Here is an 18,953-nt window from a genome sequence, read left to right as displayed (position 1 = left end):
TACTTTTTCATTTTTCCAGATTCCAGACTTTTTGCTCCCCCATTTAGTTTTCTTGTGGGGCCAAGAGCTACCTTGTGCAACACGTGTCGTACTCATTCTTCTCACCCTTTTTCCTTCTGCCTTCTTTAATTTCCTTGGTTGTGTTTGGCCATGAAATGAAAAAAAAAAAAAAAAAAAAAAAAAAAAGAGTAGAATGGTACTGTAGCAAATTTAATTGGTATGAGATAAAAAAATAAAAATGTTTTGTATAAAAAAAGTAAAAAATTTATTTTATAGTGATTTTTTTATTTAAATAGTAATAAAAAATTATTGATATGATGTAAAAAGTAAAAATGTTGAAGTTAATTTTAAAATTTTTTTTTTAAGTTTTTGGATCCGGCCCAATCTGACCCTTTGCCAAACACAGCCCTTAATTTCTGCGTTCTTGCAAACTATTCCTGAATCGAAACAGCCGGATTGAGATGGACGATGACTCCGAGGTCAAGGTCTTCACAACAATTACTTTATAGTTTTTTAATTTTCTTAAATATAAGAAAATCTCATAAAAAAAAATCACAAAAACTATTTCCAATTGCTTTCCCATGAGTTTTCTAAAGGTACGCTAATTAACGAGTTTCCTATCTATATGTTTTTTTAAGGGGAATGTTTGGTGTGCCAAATTTTTTATCAAAATTTTAATTATCAAATTATATGTCACCATCTCATCACCTTACGCCCCTATTTACAAGTACAATAGACCAAATATGACGGCCATACATATTTGGTAACCAACATTTTGGTAAAAATTAATTGGTATACCTAACATTTTTCTCATTTTAACACAAAATATTTCTATCTTCTCTATGCTTTTTATCGGAGATTGTGTTGAGATTTTGTAAAAAATGTGAGGGTAAGTAAGAACTTATGTTTTATAAAAAATAATAATATTTAATTGGTATACGAAAAGATAAAGGAAGCTATGGAAGCATTCAAAACCTCTTCCCTTTAATTTTCTTTAAATTTAGGAAACAAAACTTGTTTTTGCTTTCCTATTCAAATACACTCTGCAATCGCTTTTTTTTTTTTTTTTTTTTAATTTTATTTTATTTTATATACCATTAAAATATATGAGAAATGATAGAATTCATTCTATTTTTAACCATCTCTGTAGTGAACCGATGAATTTAGCTTTAAATTTGTGTTGAGTCTACAAATTTAGTTGTTGATATATTGAATTTGGTAATCAACTTTTGGCAAAAGCTTTGATAAAAAGTGTTTTTTGACTTAAAAGCTTTATTTCTCAAACAGGCTCCTAGCACCTTTAAAATAAACGTTTCAGGTTGTGCCACATCATTGATGTCATTATCTCTTGGCACCTTCCACCAATTTTCCACCTCCTTTCTCTGCAATGCTGGTCTGAAGGGATCGAGCGGGACAATATAGTCAGTCAGAGGTTTTCTTTGAAATCCACATTCTGTAAATGTTTGCTTTCTCAACCTCAAAGCACTGTATGTTTCCACATTCATTAGCATCTAGTCTCTGTTTTGGTAGCTGTAATATGTTCCTTCATGCGAGCTTTAAATTTGTGATTTATTCTTCAAATTTATTCTGCAATTGTGTTTTCCTTGAGCATGTCTAGAAAAGAATCATGATCAGCAACCTCAGATTATTTGACAGATGTTGTCAATCCACCGCTTCTGCTCTTGTCTGAGTTTGAACTTCAAGATTACTATGCGATAATTAGAGCCTCAAGAGCCTGAAACTCAATTGAAATATTTGTAAGTACACTCTGTTTAGGATTTTATGCCTTCTATGAAATCTGGGCCATCATTTTATGATAGCTGCAACATGTCATCCAGATAATCAATTCTACTTGCACCATAGATGATCTTTGTCTTCTTTTTTGAGCTGCTCTACTCCAATATTATTGCAATTCATTTTATATATTATTTGTATTGTTGCTTTAAGTGTCGAGCGATTTGCAGTTATAATGCAGTTGATCGCACGGTCTGACACAACTAACAGATGCCTGCAAATGGTGGAAAACAATTTAGTAGCTTGTCGGGAAAACGCTCTGATGGTTAGTTAGCAAAGAGAGTTGGGAGTTGGAGTAGATTTGGAAATTTGTATATGAGAGAATGGTTCAATGGTACCAGGGCCGGCTCAATGAATTTAGAGGCCTTAGGCCAAATTTTGAGATGAGGCCTTATTATTTTTTTGTAAGTAAAAAAAATAATAATAATAAATTATTTTAATATTATTATTATATATTTTTTGAGATGCAAAATTACTAATTAAACTTTTATATTCAATATTTTTTTTTTCAATTGATAATATGACTAATCTATTTAATCTCTTTTTCGACAATGCTGATCTTTAAGTAAGATTTTATCATAATATTTTGGCGACTGCACAGCCCCTGTTTTTGAAACACCAGATTTCTCTTTCTCAGTGTTGTACAACCTCTACAAACACTCAACCAGCATTATCACACAATGGAGTCTTGGCCTTGTTGCCGTTGCCGTTGCGGAATTGTCCCTATATTATTTTATTCACTTTTCTGCAAAGAGAATTTCTCTACTGCCAAGAAAGCATCAGATCCCCAGCAATCGCTAGGGAATTGATGAAGGGTATTTTTTGGTTAATCTGGAATGTTGGATGAAATTCAACGGTCTAAATCTTGCCACGTGTTTTATTAAAAAAATACAAAATAAAATAATAAAAAATTAATAAATTAATTTAATAATATGGGATGACTGGCCACCCCATTTTCCCCCATAGGGAGTGGTTCAGCCACTCCCATGGCTGGGCTGGGGTGGCCGGCCACCCCCTATAGGGGAAAATGAGATGGCTAGCCACCCCATATTATTAAATTAATTTTTTGATTTTTTATTATTTTATTTTGTATTTATTTTTTAAAATATATATAATATTTTTTTATATTTTTTTAATGGGACACGTGGCGAGATTTAGATCGTTAGATTTCATCCAACGGTCTAGATTAACACCAAAAAAAAAAAAAAAAAAAACCATTCAGCAACTGCCCAGCTATTGCTGGGATCCTGATCGGCCAAGAAATGAGATTGTGGCAGTTGTGGTCTTCCATCAAATGATATTTGAGGTTGGCCTTTGTCAGATTTTGTTTTTTTTTTCTTGAATTGTTCTTGCCTTATTAAATTGGGCCTTATGAAATTGAGGCATTTTTTAATTACATATATTTATTATTAGAGGCCTTAAATTTTGATGAAAATTTTTTTGGGCCTTATTAAATTTGTTTTTGGGCCTTCAATTTTTTTGAATTTTTTTTTAGGCTTATTAAAAGTTTTTTTTTTTGGACCTAATTATGCCGGGGCCCTAGGCGCTCCTGGTACCTAAAATAGTTGCATGTCGTCTCTTTATGTGGAGCATTCACTAATGAAATACAACTTTGACCAGGTGTCGTCTGCTAATGTAATACGGCTTTGGCCATACGTGGTGCAAAATTCTTTCGCTTACGAACAAGTTATAACTGTAATCAGTTGTGCCAAGACTCTACCTTGCTTCAAGTCTCCGCCTAAATTCACGGGAAAGTTACGGTGAAACTATAAGCAACAGTGTAGCTAGTAAGGGTCGAGAAGGGGCATATGATCCGAAACGGAATCACTTCTAGCCTTGACGCATTCCAAGCCCCTCCAATTTTTTTCTTAAAAAAAGAAAATGTCACAGACTCCTAGCTTTCTCTAATCAACCATTGCACCGACACGCTAGCTTCTGCGGTTACGTGAATCATGTGTGTAGGCATTATCATTTCAACCAACATTATAGGCTCCCGAGTCCGCATTCACAAGCTCAACTAACCAACGAATGAATATCAATTGGTAAGCTAGGATTGGATGATCCGCATAAAATTTCTTGACTCAATGCTTTGATACTTTAATCCTCTCTGTTTGGTTCTCGAGAATCTGATCAATAGAAGAAGGAAAAGGTAAATGTGAACATTCCTGGTTTATCTTTGAAATGTGGTGGTGGTGGTGGTGGTAGTGGCAGACGATACCAAAAGCGCAAGCGTCCACAGGTTACACTCTTTTTATTTTCCCTTCATTTCTTTCCTTAAGAACTGAACATGAGAGAATGCAAAAGTTGAATTTTCCTTTTATTTTCCTCGGTTTTCTTGGCAACCAAACATACTGTAGGGAAGTTAGAGAATGAGTAATAATAGCAAAATTGTTATATTCAAACTCTTGAAATGTGTTCTTGCTTGTGGGACTCTGGGACTTCGGTATATATATATATGTTAAAAATCTATATATAGCGATTTGAAATGTGTAAAAATAATTATGCTTAGGCAGGAAGAAAATAATAGCAAGTATATGTGTGAGTTTTACTCATGTCGTAGGGTTTGTATACAAAATTCTCTTAATGTTCTACAACCTCGATATTTGAGAAAAGTCCTAAACCCGAGCTAAAACAAGCCTTAAACTCTAATACGCTCAAAATAGGCTTTCTACCTAACCTTCAAATCTACGGGTAGAAAAGGTCAAATGTTTAGTCATGACATCGAACGTTCGTCCAAAAGAGGTTGAACGTTAGATGCTGGGCAGAAACCCATTTTCGAACCAAAAACCAACCAAATTACTTCTATGTAGGTTCTAAAGTCATAGCATGATCCCTAATAGAGTCCTAAACAACAATAATGCATTCATGCAGGAGAAGTTACTTCCAACATCATTAATATGCTAATCCATTGCTAAACTAGTTATTAAAGCAAAAACTAACTAGAGATTCAAAGCTAGGTTTCGAAACTAACTAAAGAGTAGATAAGCATAATACAACCAAGAACAAACTAGACTAAGAAAGTTATCTCCTTTGAAAAACAAGGCACCAAGAGAGTTCTTTCTTCACCAAAGCACTCTCACACACACTCACAAGGAATAAACTGAATAAAAGGGATGGAAATAGGCTGAAAGGGTGCAGGGGAAGGATATTTATAGATGCCTAAAGGTTTGAGGATAAGAATGAATTAAGCCTTATCCACAGTACTGCCACATATCGAATGTTTGGAGCATATCTTCAAACGTTCGACTGTATTATTAGACCAACAGTCCTAGGGTTTTAACTGAACATTCACTTCATACAGTTCGAACATTTAGGTCTAGGGTTACAGTCTAACGTTCAGACATCCAACCTTGAACGTCCGTCACTAGAGTTTGACTCGAATGTTCAGCCATCCTACTTTGATTGACGTTCAACGAGATCAAAAAGTTAAAATTATAACCTGTAATAATCCTTAACAAACCTTAACAAACCATTAGTTCAATTAAAGTTCACTTATCATAATAAATAATTGGGATATTACATTTATCCTCCAAGAATTATGTTCTAATACCATCTACAAGGGGGTCGTGTCCTATTAAAAAAGGAAGAAGTTAGTGTTCTCCAAACAAAAAAAGTTGTCATGATTCAGCTTGAAGTAAATTGTGTGATTTATGTTTACTAGTGTGGTGCAGGGAAGCAAGAGGTGGGATTGGCAGTGGGCGAAGCTGTGGAGGACAAAATTGAAGTAGCCATTAGTAGACTAAGTGTTTGACAAAAGGGATGAAAGAAAGGAGGAGGAAAGAATTACACGACGGTAAGTCTTTAGTTCTCTGATACCATGTAATGATGTAAACTTTATGATTTTGGTTTTCCTCCCTTACTAATTAATCTTCAGAAATCATATATTTATATACGCATGCATGAACAAACTTTACAAAAGCTAAAATAAGGTTAAAAGGCTTTACAGATCGACCTTACAAACATTCAAAGTCTGCTGTCCTTGGGCTTTATCTTCAACACTAGTGGGAGTGGGAAGTCCTTTTGGTTCTTGTTCTCTGGGAATACATATTTTTCTAAAATTGAAAACACTTTTGAATGAGAATGTTTACTTCTAGGCCGCCTCCCACACTTGCTAAATCAATATGGTATCTCCCTATTCAAGCCCTGCACATGAAAAGAGAATCTTTTGATGTCAAGAACAACAATTAAAATGTTCTTCATTTTATTGTGAAAATTACTCCAGTATCTTTTAAAATATACATATATACATAGAACTGTCATCAATCAATCCCAGCTATTAAAGGTGTCTACCTTTATAATGTGATCTCTTTCACATGGACACAACACATCTTTCTCTTTTTGTGAAATATAGCATTGAACAATCGGATTGTACCAAAAAGATTTTGACAAACAGGAGAGAGAGAGAGAGAGAGAGAGAGAGAGAGACTGACCGGATGAATTGTATGGTAATAAACGTAGCAGAGGAGTTGGCGATGATCCCAAATGCAGTTGTGGAAAGAACCAGGGCAGCATCTTCCCTGGAAGGCCTAGAGACCGAAGTAAGTGAGCGATCAACAATCCTTACATGAATGATCTGGTCTGGAATACAAGTGTTGGGATCAGAAGCTCTTATGCACTGCACCGAATATAGTCTCCCGCAGGCTTCACCGTTGTCCCATATCGCCTCGCCGGCCGATCCAAACAGTTCGCTCGACTGAAACTGCGCCTCATCGCTTCCATGACAGGCAGTGGCTGTGAAATAGGGAATTTGTCATAGAAGATGTATATGAGAAAGAAAAAAAAAAAAAAAAATTACCCTTTTTGTTTCCAATCACGTACGTAAATATGGGTCTGTGTATTGGGAAGCTGTGCCAATATCTGCACACGAGAGACGAGCGAGGAGCAGTAGACAGAGGCATAGAGAGAAGAGCTGAGGAGTAGATCCTTTAGAAATCCCAGCCAAAAAACACATAGTATATGTTAAGATTTGTACGAGGGGGAGTTTGAGAGGGAGAAGAAAATGGAGGCTGCTTCCTCTTGATGTTATTAAAGATTATTTGACCTAATTCAAACAACCAAATTAATATATATGCTGGTTAAATCCTACTGAACACAAAGAAGAAACTAGAAACCCTAATGATTCAAAGCCCAATATCTCTTTTAAGAAAATCAGTCCAAGTTGTCGCCTTTTATGCCCCACGGACTGGTCAACGTTTCCGCTCATTGACGACAAAATATAATTGCAGGCTCTCTCTCTCTCTCTTATTGTCATCATAATTGAAAGCAATCAAAGCATGCATTAATATCTCATGGATCCCGCCACCAAATCATCACCTGAAAATGCCAAAAATAGTAAGTTCTAGAGGAGGTTAGTAATAGCTCGGACATGCATGCATATGAATTTATATTTTAAGTTTGGATGGTTAGTAATTTCAGAAGTAAATATAAAAATAATTTTTATATATGGAGTTTATTTGTCGAATCAAGTGCATGGGCGGGTAACTTGAAGTTTAGAAAAATTTTCATTTTAATTCCCCTAACTTTTATCATTTTTGTAATTATTCTCTAAAGTTCAAAAACTTTCAATTTAATGTATTCAACTTTGACTTTTTTGCAATGCAACATTTTTGTTAAATTCTATCAAAATTTCTAAAATATCATTTTTTTTTTCTTTCTTTTTTTCTTTAAAATTTAGGGATACTTCGGTAATGTTGACACTCCTTCATTAGGATTCAATAGAAAAACCTAACAAAATGATGATATTGCAAAAAAAATTGGAAGTCCATACATTAAATTTAAAGTTTTCTTAATTTTAAAAGGTAATTGTAAAAGTTGTGGAAGTTCAAGAAGATTAAGTAAAGTTTTTTAAAAAAAATTTACTTAAATAGATGGACCTCAATTTCATATTAATTCTTTTATATTTACTTTTCTTTAAATTTTTAATAATTCGATAAATAAAATTGTTAAATAACTTGACTCCATTGATATAATTATCTGAACCCCTAAACTTTATCATCGAACTCTTATCCATAGTGTGATTACGTTAAGTAAACAACATATATTTATAAAGTTATGTATGTTTTAATGTATACGAAATAATCACGTACGTACAGTATCAATTGTACATAGATAACAACTTAACGTCCTCAAAGGGGGCGTTTGCACCAGGTGGAATGCCCCCTAAAAAGCGGATGTTCTACTGTGCAAGTATTCCTACTTTTTAGTGGGACCTTTTATTAAAAGGCCTCTATTTCAAGCGTTATTAAACTCGATTTTTTTAATTAGTAGTATGTTTATCTGAAACAAGTGAGTTTAATATTTCCATCGAAGTACTGTTCAAAGGAAGTAGTTGGAACGTCTCTCGACGATCGAGGTTGTCAAAAAATTTTGAGGGAAGAGAAGTCCGATCCTGAACAATGTGTGGATGGGGCTCCGGTAAATAATGGCGGCGCGACTGAACAATTTGTTGATGGGGCTCCGGTAAATAATGTAGGCGCCAACATAGTAAACGTTCTGACCACTTATAAAAAACAATTGCCGTTATAATTTGTTTACAAGAAACAGCACAACAAACTTGAATTCAAACAATATTTACGTGTGAATGTAGATATCTTTATATCTTTTTGCTTATATACTTATCTTTTCTGTCCCAACCCCCACCGCCTTTTTTTTGTCCTTTTGAAAATATCTAATTTAATTTCTTACCTTTAACTTCTTCTAAGGAATATAAATACATGCGTTACGTTGATGAGCACCAACAGAAATTTTTTTTTTTTTTTTGTTTTTTTTTTTTTCATTGAAAATCATCCAATTTAATTTCTTACTTTTTTTCTTCTTCTAAGAACATAAACGACTAAGTTGTTGACCATAACCACAAACCCATAAGGCTAAACTACTCTTTATATTTTTCGTATATTTTATAATTATGTTGATATTAAATATTTTTTATTTATAGATTGATCGTAATTAAATATTGAGATTGTAATAATTAAGGGGATTTAATTACTATACTGGTATTTAGACATTACCCCTTTGTATTGTAGACAAATCAAGTTAATGAGCACAATGTAACCCTTAAGGGTATTCCTAGTTGTGGACGTAAGTATCTAACACCCGTAACTTCTTTGTGTTCATTAACTTGATTGTTAACGTGTTCTGATGCGATATAAATGTGAAAAGTGTTTTTATGTTTTTATGAATGTTATGTGGTTGAATTATTTGTTAATGTTTTTATTTTGAGAAGAGAAAATAAAAAAAATAAAAAATAAACAAACAAACAAAATTTTTAACAAACAGAGCTTTTAAAAAATAAGTAGCATTCTATACATAGTCTCTCACGAAGAAAGCAAATCACCATTCTATTCAATGTTCAATTACAAACTATGTGCCTCCAGGCTCATATAGAGTGCATGAATAATGTTACTTTTCACAGATATTTATCACGCTCATGTTGCATCAGTTATATGTTATTACTACCTCTAAACTAAAAACCAACTTTCGATTTGTTTATTTTCTAGGATTGATACTCTTATATAGCCTGCCACACTCATTCAATTTACTGTGGGTCTCGCTCAATTTCTTTTTGCCATTAAGATCAGTGCATCTGTGCATGCGGTCTCAAGAATTACAATTAAAATACTAAGCCATGAAGTAATTAGTACAAGTAAGAATAAGTGTACGTAGAGTGACCAATAAGGAAATGTTTGGAATGGATTCCCCAATTGGGTTAACTCATGACACGTCAAAAGCACGGACAGGTTCCACACAAAATGGCCCTGGAACGGTACTGTTTCAGGGCCGATACTGTAGCCTTTTTTTTTTTTTTAGGAATAAGTGTTTGATTGGTTTTAGTTAAAATATTTTGTAGGAAAAAGTAAAAAAATATATTTTATATGAAAAAATGTAAAAAATTTGTTTTGTAGTGATTTTTTTATTTAAATAATAATAATAATAAAAATAATTAATGTAGTATAAAAAGTAGAGACGTTGAGATTAATTTTGAGATGAATTTTTTTTTTTTAGATTGAGAGAGAGGCCCTGGAAGAGGGCCTTCGGCAAAAACACCCAATGCTTCCGAATAGCATCATTACTCCCCAATTTACTCTAACCACTCGCTAGCGCCACGTCAGGTTCCGCGGGAACTGTTCCTTATTCTTTTCCAGTTTCCACACTAGACGCCAGCCCCATGACTTTCTAGAAAACGGATCCGGTTTTGATTCTTTTGAAGGATAAAATTGTCATTTTATTTTAATTTTTTTGGGCGATCTGCGTTCCAGCTGGCCAACTACTTTCTCATTTTTCCAGGGATCCCAAGACTTTTGATCTTAACGTCAAAGCAAGTCTCCCTCCTGAATTGAAAAATAATAATAATAATAATAATAAAAAAATGGTCTGTCCCTCCTCCTAGTATAGAGGTTTCTCAGGGCTATTTTCCTCCTGTGTATCTTTCGTTTTGAGAGGTGATCTGCCAAATCCTTTTGAGAAAATTTGGAGAGGCGGCCGGATCACGGCACGGCGGCTCTGCAGGTATATTCAGTCACCGGTTTTCTATCAAATCCATACTCATCTTTGCATTCTCAACCCTGAAATCACTTCATTATTCATCTTGTCGCTTATTTTTCTTTTTTACAGTTATATTTTCCTGCTTCTGTGCTCTAATTTCGTGATTTCTTCTTGAAATTGATCGGTTTTGGGAGTTGGGTCTCTCTTTTGTTAGATATGCCTTATGAATGTTAAAACTAATTTTACAAGTTTTTTCTTTATTTTTTTTCATTTTTAAAATCATAATTTGATTTAAATTTACTGAGAAATGATAGAATTCCTTTTTTTTTTTAACCATCTCTGATCATGATCATATGCCAAACGAGAAATGATGTTTGTAGTGATAGATTATAAAATACTAGTACTAGGAATACTCTTCTCACTATATGTTTACCTTTTTGTTTTGAAATATACATGTATACTGTTAATAGGAACCAAGGATCGAGTTCTTACCCCCAAAACAATCACACAAGCAATAATAACAACAATATAAAATTATTAACCCAATAAATACATAGACATCACAACCATAAAATCAACACAAGAATTTTGGTTTCGAAAGCAGTCAAACCTAAGAGGTCACTATAAGGAAGAAGAAGACCAAAATACATGCAAAGTAAACTTACGACTGTGTAAAATACTCTTCTTCTTTTTTAATAAATTCTGTGTAAAATACTTGGAACAGCAATATGAAAACAAGTTCTCTGCTGCCCAATCTCTCAAGTGTATCTCCTTACGGACCCTGCAAAAGATTACTTGGCGGTGACAAGGTTGTATCTAGTGTAGTTTGAAGAAAACAAGTTCCAAGTGAGAAAAAGCTAAAAGCATTTTAGGAATTCTCACTTGTTGTCAACAATGGTGAAAGAAGAGAAACCCCTAAAGTGGTTCTAGGCTTTCCAACAACAATTTTCTTCTTTTTTTTTTTAATAATTAATCAAGATATCATTAAAAGCGTATGGCGCCCCATGTACAAAAGAAATATATAAACGAAGCCACCTAAGTAATATGGGCAAAAAGAACAAAAACATAGATGATTCATGGACTCTCCATTCCTTTTGCACATAAGCGGTTGTCCAAAAATATGTGTTGAAGAAAAGAGATTTCTCCTCCCAAGTCTTGTTGTGGTCTTCAAAACAATTATCATGCATTTTCCTATATAGACACCACAAAAGGTACAATGACACCATCTTCCATACTACAACGCTTTGAGTGTTGTTGATATTGCTGATACTCAACAAACAAGCAAACAAATCGACTACTCATCTAGGTATAACCTAAGACAATGGTACACACAACCTCAGAATGAAGAAGAAGAAGTTAATTCACAGTCTCTCCATCTTTTTACATATAATACACCAATCAACCACAATGACATGACAAACAATCAGGTCCCCTTCCCCACTTGATAAATCAATATAATGGTATGTCCTCCTCAAGCCCTGTACATTAAAAGAGAATCTTTTGATGTCAAGAACAATCAAAATGTTCTTTCATTTTATTGTGAAAATTACTCCAGCAGTAAAAATAAAATAAAAATTAGAACTGCATGTTCATATTGCCAAATGTAACTTGATCAAGCATGAACAAGTTTGCCACCAATCAATCCCAGCTATTAAAGGAGTCTACCCTTATGTGATCTCTTTCACACAGACACAAGCACGCACACTCTTTTTGTGGGCAAAAAGTGGAGAGAAAGGTTAATGTTCTTACAAGTATCTATAGAGATTCTCTCTATGGTCATGGCATATCATGCAAAGTAAGAAATTTAGTAAAAAGGCCTATAATTAATGTGACACTTGGAAATGTAACTCATGTTAGCATTTTTATTATAGTTAATTATTGAGAAACACTGTTTTTGCTTCAATTTCATGGGAAAAGAAAAATCACTCATACCCATAGATCCAACGGGTGCAATATGTCTTGAGAAAGAGAGAATCGATCTCAAATGGGTTTGAAAGAGCAAGAAATTTTAACAGAGGAAGCAGGATTTGAAGAAGATTTGTTAAATTGAGAGAGAGAGAGAGAGAGAGAGAGAGAGAGAGAAATGAAAGAGACTCACGGGATGTATTGTATGTTAATAAATGTAGCAGACGCGTTGGAGATCTTCCCAAATGCAGTCGTAGAAAGAACCATGGTAGCGTCATCCCAGGAAGGCCTCGAGACCGAAGTAAGTGCATGATCGACAATCCTTACTTGAATTATCTGGCCTGGAATGCAAGTTGTGGGATCAGGGCCACTTATGCACTGCACTTCATATAGTCTCCCGCAGGCCTCACCGTTGTCCCATATCGCCTTGCCAGCTGACCCGAACTCTTCACTCGACAGGAATTGCGCCTCATTGGTTCCATAACATGCAGTGGCTGTTTAAAGGAGGCAGAGAGAGAGAGAGAGAGAGAGAGAGAGAGAGCACGTCAGTTTGTGGAAGTTATTTTGGGAGTCAAAGTTCTTATAGTGTAATCACGTACGTGAGAATGGAGCTTCGTATTGGGCCGCTGTGCCAACATCTCCATTGGAAAGAGGAGCAAGGTTCACTAGGAGCAGTAGTAGAATGAGGCATCGATAGAAGGGTTGAGGACTAGATCCTTTAGAAATTCCTGCAAAATCAAATTATGGTGTCATGAATGTTGAGAATATAGTCTCACATTTTTATTGAAATCAATACCATAAAAAAAAATAATAATAATAATAAGATGAGAGAGAGAGAGAGAGAGAGAGAGAGAGAGAGGGAGAGAGAGAGAGACCAGCTTTTCTTAGCGAAAACATCTGATTTTGACCAGTGCCAAAAGTCTCGAGACAGTTCTTGAGAGTTCCATCTTCTTCTGGAGACGATGGCACTCTCTTTACATTAGCATTGTGACAGCTTTGAGCTCCTTCCATGGCAAACTGCCAGTGACGGAGTCAGAAAATAATTATTGTGGGGTCAAACTAAAAATATGATAAACACTCTTAACATTTTTGAAACAAATCGTTAGAGAAATACACCATTTCTTTTGCTAACTTGAGCATAGTTTTTTCGCTAGCAATACCGAGAAGCCTCTGATTGTTTCGACACTTTTTTGGAGACGTTGGTTGGTTGAGTCCAACAGTGTGATCAATTACATCATGAATATATATAGTAATAAATCAGAAAACTATATATCATAGTAGTACGGTGCAGATGTTTTATAGTTTTAACTTCCCTTAGAGCATTCATAGTGAACTAGCTAAATTTTAGATAGAAAATCCACTTTTGCTATTTTAGCTAAGCTAGCTACTTCCCAAAAGCACCACAAATCAAACTCTCTAAATATTTATCTACTTCATTTACATATTCTTCTTTATTGGTTTGGGGGATTTCATTTAAAGATCAAGAGTCATAAATGAACACATAAAATCATGGTAATTTTAGTCGCTTATGGCTCACAGTAGCAGAATATGCATGTGTTACTTAGGTGAGAAATTGCTAGGTTCGTTATTCTGTTTCAATTCTCAACTTTCATATCTTTCAACTCCCCCAATCACTAAAATTAAACCAACAACGGACAAATCTTGATTGCCCCACATAGGATAGAGTAATGTTGTATACCAGACGAATATTCTTCTTTCATTTCTTCAAAGCTGATGTGGTGTGGTTCTTTATAACATTTGGTAGATGAAAATGAGTTTTTTTATTAGAGAACTATGCTACATCAACTTTGAATGATGGAAGGAGAATACTTATATGGTATATAGCATTAATAAAATTGATCAATGAATCGGCACGCCCTTAATCTCAAATAAATACCAAATAGTTGAAGTGAACCCTACTTGTCTTACTTAAAGAAATACACGCTACAACAAAAACCATAGACCTTAAATATTTTCCTTTTCTTTATATACCACAAACACACGCATACAAACATATTTAATATATGGCAACTATTATCCCTTCTTACTATTGCCATAATATATACAAACATTCACATTGTACCTTTGTCCTCTATTTTCTCGGGAACCAAACAATGTTGGAACTTATTTTCCAATTTTAGACTAGAAAGTACAACAAAATGGCATTGAACCTAGCACAAAGTTTTAAACTAAATAAAGCTTCAGAGAAGCAAAAATTAACATAACAATCAACTTCAGCTGACAATAAACTAAATCACTAAGTAATTGTTTATTAACACCTACATTAGCAAATAGCAATGAAACGGCAGAAACACGTAATACTGAGAATAAAGGTCATTTCTTGTACATTAGAGCCATTACAAAGCGCTCATCAAGCATTTCAGAAAAACATCTCAAGCTTTTACCATAAATATACATGCTATTAGCCTGTTTGGTTCCTGAGAAAATGTAGGGAAAACTTCAATGAGAAAAAAAGTCAAACAAATCTTTAACGAAATCATCCTCAGGTCGCTGCAATGCAACTATTTAGCTTGGTTGCTGAGTTCCTCTATACCTTAGAATCAAAACTCAACTAAAAAGATCCTCTTTTCCTTGGATTTTCTCAGCTACCAAACAACGGAGTACCAAAGAAAACACATTACATGTTCATCAATCTGCCCAACCAAATGAAAGATGCCAGCCAAATATCCATGAAACCAAGACCCATTTGAAAAAAACACAACTTAGATGGAAAAATGAATAAACACAACCCAGATTAACTATAGAGAAGTTATAAATAACAGCCTAGAGTAAGAGAAGTGAGAAATAGAAGAATATTCTTCTTGCGACATAAACATATACCCAGAATTTCAATACAATTTTGGCGATAAAAATATATTTACAAACATAGAAAATTACCGATACAAAAATTACAATAAAAATATATACCCAAATTACAACAAAAACACATAGCCAAATTACAACAAGAAACAAACATACCAAAAATAGAGGCTCTATATGTGCTTGAGGCCCAAGGTTGAGTTGATCCAAATCTATTTCCGATTGTCGGTCAGATCGGAAGCTCTGATCCGCCAAAGTATCTAAAGAAATACCAAAGATGATCGACCGCGAAGAGTGAGAATGAGCGAGAGCGGGAGAGAGAAGATTCAGTGGCGCCAAAGAGAGAAAAGTGAAAAACAACGAGAGGAAAAAGAAAAACCTTCAAAAATTAAGTGGCGAATTGGCTCGAGATATTTGGTGAGGGACTCTAACAAGAACCCAAATGGCTTATTAGAGAAGAAGATCGCTTAGGTATGCTATAAAATTTGATACTTACGGATCCAAAAAACCCAAGATTCCTCTCTACAATCTTGTTCTTCGCTACGATCCTCCTGCAAGTCTGTGGGTTTTTGACTTCTTGTTATGGCTGTGGAGCTCCATTGCATTCTTTGGAAAGGAAGAGAGAGAAAAAGGGACTGAGAGAAGGCGAGAGTAATAGATTACGGCGGGAGCTACTAGAAGTTTCGAATGTTTCTAAAATGGCGTCTTTTGACCAAGAGTCCGGCTATGCGGCCGCCAATTTAGCGTGGAAAATGTATTAAAAAATAATAATAATAATAATAAATTTTGTTAATTTTTTTTAGTTAGTTAAATTTTTATGAGTTAATATTTAGTTTCTAATGCTTTAAAATTTATTTTTTAATTCAAAACTAAAACTTAGGGGTGAAAGGTTAACCATTTAGGGCGGGTATGAACTATGAAGTATCACTAAAAAAGGATTCGATTATCCTAAATTTAGTATTAATGCCTCAAATTTGGTGTTAATACCTCAAATTTGAATTTTCCTTTAATATCTCTCTTCTTCAATTTAAAAAATAAAAAAAAAACAAAAAGGAAGCAAAATATCTGAACTTGGCTGCCTCAATTTGGCAGCCGAAAATCTCTATTCTTTGACCAATGAGAAATTTTTGGGTAACTACTTTTGGTTTTGTAAGAATTAAACCACAATGATTATCACATAAACGATTTTTTTTTTCTTTTTCTTTTTCATGTTTTTTTTTTAAAAAAAATTCAATATATGGTTTTTTCTATATACATAGCTCATGAGCATATATATATATATATATATACTATGAATTTTATGGTTTTTTTTTTTTTTTTAAATCGCATATATTGGATTTTAATTATGATTTTTTAAGTGTATACGGTATTAGTACATATAATAAAGGACCCGTCCACTATTTAATAAATATGAAAACGTAGAGAGAGAAAAAAAATATGATTTGTATTATTTGTTTCTTTATTGGATTTGGACATACTTTATTCCTTGTTACTTTCATTTTGTATCATCAATAATGACAAAAAAAAAAAAAAAAAAGTATTTCTATCTAAATTTCGTCCAAAATTTAACGAAAAATCACGTCAATATTATTAAAAAAATTGACACGTATTCATATACTAATTAAAAAAAATTAAAATTATTAAAATACAATCCTTTTAAAAAATAGATAAATAAATAAAATTTAAATGATATAGATAAAAAATAGATATTCAGATATATGGTGTCTTTTAAAATTTATTAGATAAATTAGATAAAGTGAATTTTAATTAGTTATTTTGCATAAAAATATAGATAAATCATTGTGATTGCTCAGATAAGGTTTAATGTGAATGGACCAAAAAACAGATAAGGTTTAATGTGAATGAAAGAATATCAACTAGATTGCTGTCTTTGTTTTCTTCACTACTGTCTACGGTCAAGAGCAGCCAACAATGCATGTCGGTTCTCGAGAATCAAGGGCTATGTTTGCGAAGAGGCCGGGCCGGCACTGTAGCTGGAACGGCATTGTTCCAGCTACAGTGCCAGCAGCAAAAATTGACTTTTTGCTCTCTTTTTTTTTTTTTTTTTTTTTAATAAAGCAAAATATTAAAAAAAAAAAAGAAAAAAAAAATGAGGAGAAAGGGGTGGTGTTCCAGCCACCCCTTGGCCAAAATGGGGTGGCCGGACCACCCCATAATTGGCCAAGGGGGTGGCTGGAGCCACCCCCTGGCCGATCTGGGGGTGGTTGAACCACCCCCATGGCCAAGGGGGTGGTCCGGCCACCCCCATGGCCAAGGGGGTGGTCCGGCCACCCCCTTGGCCAAAAAAAAAAAAAGGACTGGGTGCATTTGGGGTGGCCGGACCACCCCCAGCCCCTTGGGGGTGGTCCGGCCACCCCAAATGCACCCTGTCCGCATTTTTTTTTTTTTTTTTTTTTTGGCCAAGGGGGTGGTTCAACCACCCCCTTGGCCAATTATGGGGTGGTCCGGCCACCCCATTTTGGCCAAGGGGTGGCTGGAACACCACCCCTTTCTCCTCATTTTTTTTTTTTTTTCTTTTTAATATTTTGCTTTATTAATAAAAAAAAAAAAAAGAGAGCAAAAAGTCAATTTTTGCTGCTGGCACTGTAGCTGGAACAGTGCCGTTCCAGCTACAGTGCCGCCCAGCCTCTTCGCAAACATAGCCAAGATAATCTCTCGGTAAAACATTATGTGGCGATGGCATAATGTCTCATTAATTAATATTTTAAATTTTAAATTTTAATTTTTTTTTTTAGAAAAACATAACATTTCATTCAATAATACCACGAGCATAAAGCTCTTACATCACAGAGCAAAGCTTTGAAGCAACCATAGCATAACGCTATAAGATTACCAGGTTTAGTACAAGATTCGAGACCAATCGGCTAACCCATGACTAAAATCAGAATTAATACTAGATCTGTGACAGACAGACTCAACTAAATGCATGGATAGCAATTATTTCTCGACCCTGAGAGCGGAAAGACTCTTATGCCAAAACTCTTCCTCCTCGACCCCGAAGGCCAGGATAATGATCACATCCACATCCCAAAGGCCTGGACCAAAACTAATTAATTTGAAGGCGACATAGATCGAGTGAGAGGGGAAAGGGCCTTATTACAAACCAAACAAAACATGGAAATTAAACAATACAGGGAAAAAACATACGCCAAAACACAAATACATCTTAAAGAAGCAACAAAATAGGGAAATAAAACAAGAAAAAAAAACAGCACACTCCGATCACGCACACGCCGGGAACCGAAAACCGAAGGGGCGTTGGAAGCTCATCGCGGCGGGGACGCGTCGAAAGGCCTAACAGTGGACGGTGGGCGGCGAACATGCATGGAGAAAACCGGCAAAGCAGGACCTGAAAACAACCACAAACAAGAAAAAAAGGAAAAAAAAAAACAACAAGGAGCCACCAAAACAGGGAAAATGAGCACAAAGTGGGAAGACGGTAGCCGAAAGGGAGCCGGACCCATGCAGGCCGGAAACCGCCGTGTAAGGGGCGTGGGAGCTCAACGCGGTGGGGACGCATGAAAGAAAACCCTAATAGCGGGCAGCGAAGCGGCGACACAGGTCGGCGGTGACCACAGACAAAATCCGAACCCACAAAGAGCCAAAACAAGGCCAAGGAGCCTGCTACAGAAAATGAAGGAACAGGAAGAAAAGCGGCAAGGAATGGGCAAAAACAGAGAAAAACGAAGGGGGAAAGGAGCGGCAAGGAAGGGGAAGAGAGGAGGCATCGGGGCTAGGGCATCAGGTAAATAGCTAGCACCAGAGCGAGGAGGACGAGGGGAGGAGGGAGGCTGCCAAACGGCCAACCCTCCTCCCCTATGTGGCTGAAGGGTTTCGCTTTTCTCTCTGGCGGCTTGTTTTATTATTGTTAGTCTTAGCTTATATCTCGAGGAATGCTAGACTTACAAATAAATTTTATAGAAAAACTTTTA

At 35.1% G+C, this 18,953-nt stretch overlaps 2 protein-coding genes and 1 long non-coding RNA gene across 4 annotated transcripts; 1 reads left to right on the top strand and 2 right to left on the bottom strand.

The window, feature by feature from the left end:
• Nucleotides 1–1,361: 1,361 nt before the first annotated feature.
• LOC132190072 (uncharacterized) lies at nt 1,362–5,555 on the top strand. The gene is made up of 3 exons (XR_015909119.1): nt 1,362–1,757; nt 3,415–4,033; nt 5,466–5,555. It is a non-coding gene; the product is annotated as an uncharacterized LOC132190072 (long non-coding RNA).
• A 103-nt stretch (nt 5,556–5,658) lies between these two features.
• On the bottom strand, nt 5,659–6,910 carry LOC132190071 (EG45-like domain containing protein). Of its 2 annotated transcripts, XM_059604953.2 has the most exons (3): nt 6,613–6,910; nt 6,225–6,525; nt 5,659–5,937 (listed from the first exon to the last, which is right to left on the bottom strand). In XM_059604953.2, exons 1-3 carry the CDS (start codon nt 6,743–6,745, stop codon nt 5,931–5,933), a joined length of 441 nt encoding a protein of 146 aa, XP_059460936.2. In that variant the 5' UTR covers nt 6,746–6,910; the 3' UTR covers nt 5,659–5,930. The 2 variants fall into 2 exon arrangements, with proteins under 2 accessions (XP_059460936.2, XP_059460935.2); XM_059604952.2 differs by lacking the exon at nt 5,659–5,937 and having other exon boundaries at nt 5,950–6,525.
• A 4,441-nt stretch (nt 6,911–11,351) lies between these two features.
• On the bottom strand, nt 11,352–15,372 carry LOC132190415 (putative EG45-like domain containing protein 1). The gene is made up of 5 exons (XM_059605405.2): nt 15,160–15,372; nt 13,056–13,197; nt 12,780–12,908; nt 12,374–12,674; nt 11,352–11,753 (listed from the first exon to the last, which is right to left on the bottom strand). Exons 2-5 carry the CDS (start codon nt 13,189–13,191, stop codon nt 11,747–11,749), a joined length of 573 nt encoding a protein of 190 aa, XP_059461388.1. The 5' UTR covers nt 13,192–13,197; nt 15,160–15,372; the 3' UTR covers nt 11,352–11,746.
• Nucleotides 15,373–18,953: the final 3,581 nt, after the last annotated feature.

This window comes from Corylus avellana, chromosome 9, assembly GCF_965113065.1.
Source record: "Corylus avellana chromosome 9, dhCorAvel1.hap1.2, whole genome shotgun sequence".
Taxonomy (NCBI): Eukaryota; Viridiplantae; Streptophyta; class Magnoliopsida; order Fagales; family Betulaceae; genus Corylus; species Corylus avellana.
The sequence above is the reverse complement of the archived record's forward strand: the minus strand, read 5'-3'. Positions and strand labels throughout refer to the sequence as shown.